This window comes from Tiliqua scincoides, chromosome 14 (genome assembly GCF_035046505.1).
Source record: "Tiliqua scincoides isolate rTilSci1 chromosome 14, rTilSci1.hap2, whole genome shotgun sequence".
Classification (NCBI taxonomy): Eukaryota; Metazoa; Chordata; class Lepidosauria; order Squamata; family Scincidae; genus Tiliqua; species Tiliqua scincoides.
In genome coordinates, this window is record NC_089834.1 from 12,171,180 (window position 1) to 12,180,725 (window position 9,546).

A 9,546-nucleotide genomic window follows, 5' to 3' on the forward strand; every position below is an offset into this window, starting at 1 on the left:
ACTGGATCAGGCCAAAGGCCCATCTAGTCCAGCTTCCTGCATCTCACAGCGGCCCACCAAATGCCCCAGGGAGCACACCAGATAACAAGAAGACCTGCAAGGCCTCCTGGGAATTGTAGTTTAAGAACATAAGAACAGCCCCCACTGGATCAGGCCACAGGCCCATCTAGTCCAGCTTCCTGTATCTCACAGCGGCCCACCAAATGCCCCAGGGAGCACACCTGATAACAAGAGACCTGCAAGGCATTCTGGGAATTGTAGTTAAGAACATAAGAACAGCCCCACTGGATCAGGCCACAGGCCCATCTAGTCCAGCTTCCTGTATCTCACAGCAGCCCACCAAACACCCCAGGGAGCACACCAGATAACAAGAGACCTCATCCTGGTGCCCTCCCTTGCATCTGGCATTCTGACATAGCCCATTTCTAAAATCAGGAGGTTGTGCATACACATCATGGCTTGTAACCCGTAATGGATTTTTCCATTCCATTTCCAAGTAGGGAGCTGTGAGGTGAACAGCTCCTGCTCCTAGGCCAGGTTTGGCAGCTCTGCTGGGGAGGAGGAGAAGGGTGCTGGAACCCCTCCCCCCCCAAGCCAATCTGAGGCATCCCTGGGGCTAGAACAAGCCTGCCCCAGGCCCCTCCAGGGGTGGAACCCTGCAAGAACCTAAAACAGAGTTCTGAATTCTTTATGAAAAGTTAAAGGCACGTTTTTAATTTTAAAAGCTGGGCTGATTAGCAAATCCTCAGCAAGCTGTTGTTAACCGAAGACAATTCCCCGGCACTGTTTGCTTTATGGGGCTACTATTGGAAGCATCACATGAGCAGTGAAGAAAAACCGCCTTGAATTTCTCATTTCTGAGAAACTCTCGTTTCTGGCGTATAAAAAACAGTCTCCAAGTACATTTAGAGAAAAATAATTAAACTCCGTCTTTCACAGAACTCCGTGGAACAATTAAAGAATAACGTGGGTGTGTTATTAATGTATGGGGAACAGTCTGTTTACTGTGAAATAAATGATTAATTGTTTGCACAGTGAGATTGGCTTTTCCTATCCTGAGAATAAAGAACTCTGCTCTCATATAGAATACAATGAATCCCATGCTACCGCTCAGCAGCTTGGACTTATAGACACAAAACTTTTCAGCAATGCTAAAGGCAAAGGAACTGAGCCTGGCAGCTCCCTTCCAACAAACGGTATGTTAGGACTGACAGGTAGACTTGCAAGACTTGAGGTAGCTACATAGCTCTGCAGCCTGCAGTGGGCGTGGAAGAGAACACCCCATCCTCAGACCAGTACCTTTCCAGAAACATTTGGAAGGTCTTCCCTCGGAGGCTGTCACAAATTTCTTCTAAGTAGGGCTAGAAGCGGGAGAAGGTACAAAAACAAGCTTGTATTAAAACCACTAGTATCCCACTTTCGGGTCCAAAGAGACTGCAGTGGTTCCAGAGACTGGAAGTCACCTGAAAGAGGTTTGGTGGGACTTCCCTCTTGGTGAGGTGGCCTTGCACGTGGTCGACCGTCTGCTTCGAGAAAGGCTGCAGGAAACAAAGGCCACATTTTGTCAAGACAGATTAGGACAGTGGTTCTCGAACTGTTTTGTACTGGGACCCACTTTTTAAAAAATGACACTCTGTTGGGACCCACCTAGTTTTACAAGGCTTTAAAAGAAGTGACGTAGAAAGAATGAATTGCCTCAAGGCTTGAGAGACTTAGTTCTGTGACCCAGCCTTCAACTGGCCCCACAACCGGTCATTCAGACCAGAAAAAAAAGATGCTCAAACATTATCTCCCCATATTTAAACTAGCTGGCAAACTGCAGGAGCTCAGCAATTTGCAGGGCAGTTTGCAGCTATCTGACTTTGGAATAGCCTCAGGGCTTGAGGCAATGAGTTCTGATCTTTCCGTCACCCGTGTTTTTACTGGAGGCTCTGCAGGACTCACCAGAAATTGGGCCACAATCCACCTGTGGGTGGGACTGTCACGGGGTGGGGCAAGTGCCTTTCCCTTTAAGAAGGATTAAGTTGGTGGTTGTTACCCAGGTGTAGCGCATCAGTAATTTAGAGAATAAAACCTGGGCTGGGTGCCTGAAAATTGACACAGCAGGAGGAAGGGAGCTGGGGGTTAACAGCTTTTATACTGGAAGAAATGCTGAGAGACCTGTAAGGTGGTAATTTTAGCCTCTTTTAGATATGATCTTTTCTTGTTTTTAAGCTACTGTAATTCATGTAGATATGTTTCTTGGAGCAATTGAAGCTCCCTTAGAGCTATAATAAAAATCTTTTACATGAAAAATTGGGTGCAATTATTGACCAAGGAGTTGCATGTTAACAGGACCTGGGGCTTGGAGTAAGCTAAATAAAAAAACATTGCTCTTGGGGGTTTGTGGAGGATGGTATAAGGCTGGAGGAGGGTTAAATCCTGGTTGGCTTGGGAATCTCCCCCGGTCCTTCCCTACCCCAAGGGTGATGTTTGTGACAGGGACTGCACCCACAGTTGGAGAAATGCTGGATTAGGAGCTTCAAAGGGGCCAGGAATGTGATTGCAGCTGTTGTCCCCATCCCTGCTCTGTGAGGCTGGGGCAGGAGAGCACTACTGTGTCCTGCCCAACCCAAGTACTACTTCCACTGGACAAAAGTGAACACCACCTTTAATGCCCCATCACAGCTTAAGGACAGGGAGCCACAACTCTCCATGGAAGAGCTGGACTGAATCAGTGGGAGCTCCTTCTCCAGCTCCAAAGAATTTGCAAAAGCCTGTTTCAAAACAGGTTCCCTGAGGCCAGGCAGAAGGTCCACAACTATAGTGAACAAGAGCAGGGGGGGGGGTGTTCTGGGGTTCACCCTCCCCCTCGACACGAGCCAGCCAGCATTAAATTCATTGTGTCTGTAGGCATTCCAGGCAGTTTGGGGCATACGTGTGAGCAGGAGAGCAGCTCCCTCATGACGTAGGTGTCGTAGATCTGCCGACTCCTGCTGAGACGCTCCTCCTCGGAGTCCAGCTTCTCGTATTCTTTTATCTGCAAAACACAAAACCTATTGCGTCGGCAGGCAGGCTGAGCCCCGGCACCTCTCAGCTCCGCTGCTCCACTGCAGGCCTTCCTCTGGCTCCCCAGCGCCGCTCTCTGCGTGAACCAAAATTAAGGCAGTAACACTTCCAGGCACCGCAAGAGGCGATGTGTATCCTATCTCGGCTACGGCTGTGGGCCGGCCACTCCCAGTCAGGCTCAAACCCCCCCCCCCACTGCCACCAGAAGAAGGGGAGTTAGGCAGTGACTGGAGGAGGTAGCAGCATCAGCACACTTGCAGTGAAGATGTGGGGCAACACTGCCCTTCCTTCCCTGCCACGTTTCCCAGGAAGCAGGCCGCAAAGCCTCCTTGCCCTTCTTTGGAGGTACTTTCCCCTCACCCATTTCAGCTCTCTTACTCTTTCTTGATAATATTTGGTTCAAGACACCATTTATTGCCATGTGGTGTTATTGTGTTTGTGTTTGCACTGCTGGGAGCTGCCTCACCAAATCAGCTTTCCCTCATGGAGCCGCCAGCATGTCCGGCTCACACTCTGCCAGGAAAGAGGCCTTCCTGACCACTACAACCAACTCTGCCTGTCCAGCCAGGATTCAGGCACCCAGAGAGGCCACGGAACTCCTCCAGTTCAACGTGGCACCCCAGAGGTGGCTCAGCTCAGGTGTGGCGCACTCCGAGCCAGGCAAAATCCTGCCCCCCTCCACGCGGCCCACCCCTTTGAGGCATTTCTTTAAGCTGTGTCAGTCTCCCCGCTGAGCCACAAGCTCCGCAGCCCCCAAATCGCAACTGGGAGGGGGGATGCCAACATAAGCACTCCAGTGTCATACGCTGCATTCTACCCTTTCATTCCCACTCTCTCCCCCTTGCAGGACTGGGCTGAGCTGCTTGCCTCTCTCTCCTTGTGGGGTCAAGAACACACTGAAGGTGTGGATCTGTGGAAACCTCATCTTTCAGAACAGATCCTGTTTTCACGCCTGCTGCCGGACACCTCTCTCTCCCCTAGCGGGGAGCAGGAGGGTATTCTCCAATTTCCCCCAGGAACCTTCACCACCAGTCCAGCCTGGACTGCAAGAGGCAGCAGTGAGGGCACCCTTCCGACACACCCGGCAGATCCTGGCTATTCCAGAACCAGCCAGAGGTGCTTTTCCTCGTGGCTGGACAGCAGCCTCGAGGCTCACAAGCTGCAATCAAGCCTCTTAGCTTAACCGACTCAGCTCCATCCACTAATTCCCCTAATCAGTTACCATGGAAAAGAAACTTCTGCATTTGTATCAGGTCCAGGGCGAGGCAGACACCAGAGAGGGATTTGCCGCCAGGAGACGGAGCGACTGCTCAAGCCCCCTTTGCCGGAGACTCTGGGTTGCGTGGATACCCTGCCTGCCGGCCCCAGTTCATCCATCCATATTGCATGATGATGGCGTCCACACAGGAGCACTGAGGCCCTTTGCCGGAGCATCAGAGAGTGCCGTAAGAAGAGTGGCAGTGAAGACTCCTGCCCCAGCTCTACACCACATCCTTACATCATTCCCAAGGCAGAGAAGTAGGAAAATGTCCCCTTCACAAGGGAGTCTGCCCACTGCACCGCTGCTTGACTGTCTGCACTGACCCCCACATCCAGCCAGCCTTGTGGAGAGTGGGGGCCCCTGTTTTGCCTCCGAATTAGGTGCAACTGGAGCCTTCCAGGAGGGGGAGGAACAGAGGCTGCTTGGGCCATGAGAGATCGTGGGGCGGAGCTGCCACTCTGAGCCTCTTCCATGCACTGCCTTAAAGACTTTCACCCGCCCCACCCCACCCCACCCCCGGTTCTTCCCACACAACGCTGCTGCCTGGCAAAGAACTTTCTTACACGCCAAAATTAGAAAGCATAAAAGCTCCTCACAGCTCAGCACAAACACAGGGACACTCGACAGCTGAATCACTCCCAAGAAAGGCTTGATCGTGACTTGCGCAGCAGCAAATGGGATTCCTCGAGTGTGGAGCCTGACGCCCCCAGCACATTCATTTGATCAAATTCTCTCCACCCCCAACGCAGAAAGCAAGGAATCAAAGAGGAGGAGGACTGGGCGAGGCACCCCTCACTGTGACGTGCTTTGCTCCTCTTCTTTGGCACCCCTGGCAGCTCTGCTCTCTCAGTCTCCAGCCGACCCCTTCAAGCACTACAGCCCGTCAGAACGGACGATAGCAAAGGAGGGACAGTCCCTGCATTTGCATCATGTTTTGTGTTTATTCTCCTTTATCAAGCTAAACAAGCTCAATTCCTTCTTTGCCTTTTTCTTCCCAGGATCCATATCTGGCTGTGCAAGCAATCCAGCAAAGTTTGGGTCAAGGTCCATCCTTTCGGGGGGGGGGGGCACTGAAGCAAAGAGAGGGCAAGGCTGTACTGTCCTGGCCCAGCAAGGGACAGCACTGCATGCCAAAAGAATATCAGAAGAGTCCCACTGGATCAGGCCAAAGGGGGCCCATCTAGACCAGCTTCCTGTATCTCACAGTGTCCCACCAGATGCACATCCAGGGTGCACATAAGACAACAAGATTCCTGCATCCTGGTGCCCTCCCTTTCTCCTGGCATTCTGAGGCAGCCTACTTCTGAGACTAGGAGGTTGCAAATACCCATCATGGTTCGTAACCTGTGATGAACTTTTCCTCCAGAAATTTGTCCAGTTGGCTTCAGGACTCTGCATCTGACCCCAGAGTCTCTTACCTCTTCATAAAACTTCAGCTGAGGGACGCCTTCTTCCACGTCAGTCTGGCAGAAGTCTTTGAAGAGCAAAAATCCTAACAAACAAACAAACAAAATGTCGCATTAATGAGAATAATTTCACATGATCCATCTCAGTCAAAAGAAAAACACACACAGACAAAATCATCCCTGTTTGCAAAGGCGGTTATGTTTGTGCTACAAAAAGAGAGCTGCCCATTGAATCTGGACTGTAAAGACTTTTGATCTACATAGCAAAACCTCTGATAGCACCACTGTGCTCAGTTTTTCAGGACTAGATCCCTGGTGCAAGTGGAGGTATTTACTGTATTCAAGACCAAAAATATCTGTTTACTGTACACATTTTGCACATATTTGTATACTTCAAATTTGTTAAAAGAAGGCACTTTTTAAAAACACTGCACTGTGCCCAAGCTGTCTAACTAACCCCCCCCCCCCCCCAAAAAAAAAGCAGGTCCTAATCATACAAAACTCCACCATCCCACAAGGTGGCATTTAAGGAAGATTCTCCCTCTGCAAAACTCACCTGGTAGAATCTTCTACAACCAGGTAACAGCACACAAACCTGGCCAAAGATTTCTGGTGTTTGGCTCTTCCCACCATCTGAATTATAATTTCAGTTGTTGCTTTACAGAGCAGACCCAGAGCAGGTGGCATTGATGTTCATCAACGTTTGTCCCACCCACAAGGTAAAAAGGACCCTTTCCCCACAGACTCCGCCACGGGCATAAGCCTGGGAAAGCAACAGCAAACGGGTTCCTGGGGCCAGGTAGCCCAATGAGCATAGAATTAAGTTCCAGGGACGTCGCCAAGATTTATTTCCCACACAGATTGCTGCAATTAAGCAAAATTGCTTTCCGCACCATTCTGCTGAGTTGGGCAATCGCTGCGTGTGAGTTAGAAAGAAAAAAAAAAGCCATGAAGATCAAGCAAGAGAAAAGCAGCCCCAGCACCACTCTACAGTTGGGGGTCACACTGCAGCCTGAGCTCCTGCCCTGCAGACTCGGTGCAGCTGGTTTACTCTCTCCCATGATAAATCTCTGAGCATTCTCCTGGAATCAGGGTCAGAAGTAACCAGAGACAAAGCAGTGCAGAAAAAAAGGCTGGGCCAACCACACCGACAGGGGGCACCCCTCTTCCAAAGTTCCGACAGTCAGGCAGTTCTGGTGCCCAGGCGCGCGACCGGGACGAGGGGGCATTTTCCCGTGGAGCCACCCAAAGGCGGTTTTGATATACCTCTCAGTATCGGCAGCAAAGCGGCAAATTTGTTTCTGCAGAAGACAATGGCCAGCAAGGCCACCTTAAGGACTAGTGGCAAGGAATGCGGACCTAAAGCAAACAGAGACTTCGGAGGGTTTGTTCCCCTGGCACAGATTCAGACACCGCCAGCTAATCCCCTTGGGAACCTGCGAGAGACAGTTTACCCAGGAGAAGCTACAGCAGCCAACTTTTGCCACCAAGAAAGCAATGTTTCTGCTTCTGGAGAAGGACTCGGCTGGTTCTTCTTCTCCATCGGCCCTGGACATTCACAACAGAAGACTCCCTTAAGAGGACGACATTCGCAAATCCATGCCAAAAAACAGCTGATTTCATTCCTACGTCAGCAAAACATGACCACAATCCCAAGGCAGGTTGGGGCAGAGTTTTATAAGTTACAAGCACAAGACAATCTCGTCCATTTCAAGCTATTAGTCGATGCAGACACTTGAAAAACACACACACACCACCAGCACAACACCAAGCACAGAAGATTCATTTCGCGAAGCACCAAAAGACATCAGCCAACATCACCTTCCGAGGCGTTTGGCATTTGCCGAGGGATTTATGGACCGTCCAGGCTTTATTTGCGTAAGAAATACAAATATTTGCTCGGGAAGACTGTAATTTTCCCTCAGGGTCTTATCAAGGTAGGTGCGGACAGTTTCCCGAGGAGAAAAACCAGGAGGCGTTGTAAATGTTAGCTGGGGGGCTATAAAACAGGGACTTGTCACTTGTCTGTCTGTTCAGATGCCTTCACCACACAACAGCACAATTTGGCAACCCACCCCAAGTCCCACTGGTTAAGAACATAAGAGCCCCGCTGGATCAGGCCAAAGGCCCACCTAGTCCAGCTTCCTGTATCTCAGAGCGGACAGCCAGATGCCTCAGGAAGCACACAAGACAACAAGAGACCTGCATCCCGGTGCCCTCTCTTCCACCTGGCAGTCTAGGATGGCCTACTTCTAAAACCAGGAGGTGACTCAGACCCATCACAGCCTGTAACCTGTGATGGACTTTCCCTCCATAAATCTGTCCAATCCTCTTCGAAAGTCATCTCTGTCACAGGACAGAAACTTGGGTACCTGCCTCTCTTCCTATGCTGTGTGACTAGAAAGTGCTTAGGCAAAATGACATCTGGCATCCAGGGGAAGGGCGGGCAGGGTCTGGGTCAAGGTCTGCACCATGGCTCACCCTTAAGTCACACTCCGCAAACACCAGCTCAGTAGAGGAGCATGGACAGTCCTTTTGCCTTCTCTTGGTTCAAACCAGCCAGAAGGGGCATCGCGCGCCCAAAACTGGCAAGTCTGAGCTGTTTCCTTAAGAACGTGACCCACAAGCCTGACTGGTTGCTTTAAAAATGGGATGGGGGTGCTCTTCTCTCTTCAGGGCTATTTCCGTTTTTTAAAACTGTTCTCTTAATCTTATCAAATTTGCAAAAGGCTCTTAAGAGTCCACAAAGAGACAAGCAGGCTCTACAACAACCATGTTTTATTTACTGCATTTATAAACTACTCTTTTCACAAACATGCGCACTTAAAGTGCCACAGACTAAAAATAAAATCAATTTAAAAACAAGACATTCCGACAACCCCCTGAGAATCTTGTGCATTCATCGATCTGAACAAAATGCCGCTCAAAACAGGGCTATTTCAACGGCACGGCGAAAGGCAGGGAGGGGCAACAAACCTCAAGAGACGTTTGGGACCCTTGGGACATCTTGGGGCCTTTCGTCCCGACAAGAAACCACAATGCTGGAAGATTAGCCAGAGGGGTGGAAAGAAACGCAAGCTTCACTTTGGAGACACAACTCTACCTTCTCCCCTCAAAACATCAGGCTGGAAGCCCCCAGGCATTCCCAAGGCCCAGCCGCTCAACACAAACCAGGCAGAACGAATTGGGCCTTTATTTGGCCAACGAACTGGGGCAGACTCTGCTGATGCAAGCCCTGCCACGCTACAAGAGGGGCAGAGGGTGCAATGGATGGAGAGGCACTGAAACAAGGAGGAAGAGAAGCTCTTCCAGGAAGAGAAGCTGGGCAGGTCTCCAGAAACTGGAGAAGGAGAGACGGAGGGGGAGCAAGCGGCGGGGGGATAAGACACAAGAGGGCAACACTTTGGCAGCGGAGGACACCCCGCCAGCCAGCACTGCACCAAACATGCCCCTCCGGCCCAGCCTTTCCGAGTCTCGTTTTGGCTGAGGGACTGTAGCCGGGCAAGCGCCCAGCGAGAGGCGGAGAGTCGTCCTTCTTGCTGCTTGCTGGCTGTGCTCAAGTGTCGCTGGAAAAGGCGGGGGGGCAGGAGAGAGATTTAGGAGAGTCAAACATGCACCTGGATAGTCTGACTGCTGGGGAAAAAATGAGCCTCTATCAGGCTGAGATAACGGGAGCCATTACTTCTCTCCTGGGCTGCAACAGGCACAAGGGCATCGACTCGGGTGAGGGTTTTCCAGACCAGACTTTCCTTGGGCGTCGCAGCCTCCCAGCCCCTCCTGAGCCCCCCACCCCCTCCTGTTTCCAGGAACGGAAACAAGCCAGCAACAAAG

General features: G+C 51.0%; 1 protein-coding gene across 1 annotated transcript in view; it reads right to left on the reverse strand.

The window, feature by feature from the left end:
- Positions 1-9,546, reverse strand: part of GRK3 (G protein-coupled receptor kinase 3) — a 42,953-nt gene that overhangs the window by 15,734 nt on the left and 17,673 nt on the right. Inside the window, exons 3-6 of the mRNA XM_066609804.1 lie at positions 5,728-5,801; positions 2,918-3,019; positions 1,464-1,538; positions 1,300-1,361 (exon numbers count right to left, since the gene is read on the reverse strand). Of these exons, the coding sequence (XP_066465901.1) occupies positions 1,300-1,361; positions 1,464-1,538; positions 2,918-3,019; positions 5,728-5,801 (313 nt within the window). The remainder of the gene's footprint in view (positions 1-1,299; positions 1,362-1,463; positions 1,539-2,917; positions 3,020-5,727; positions 5,802-9,546) is intronic.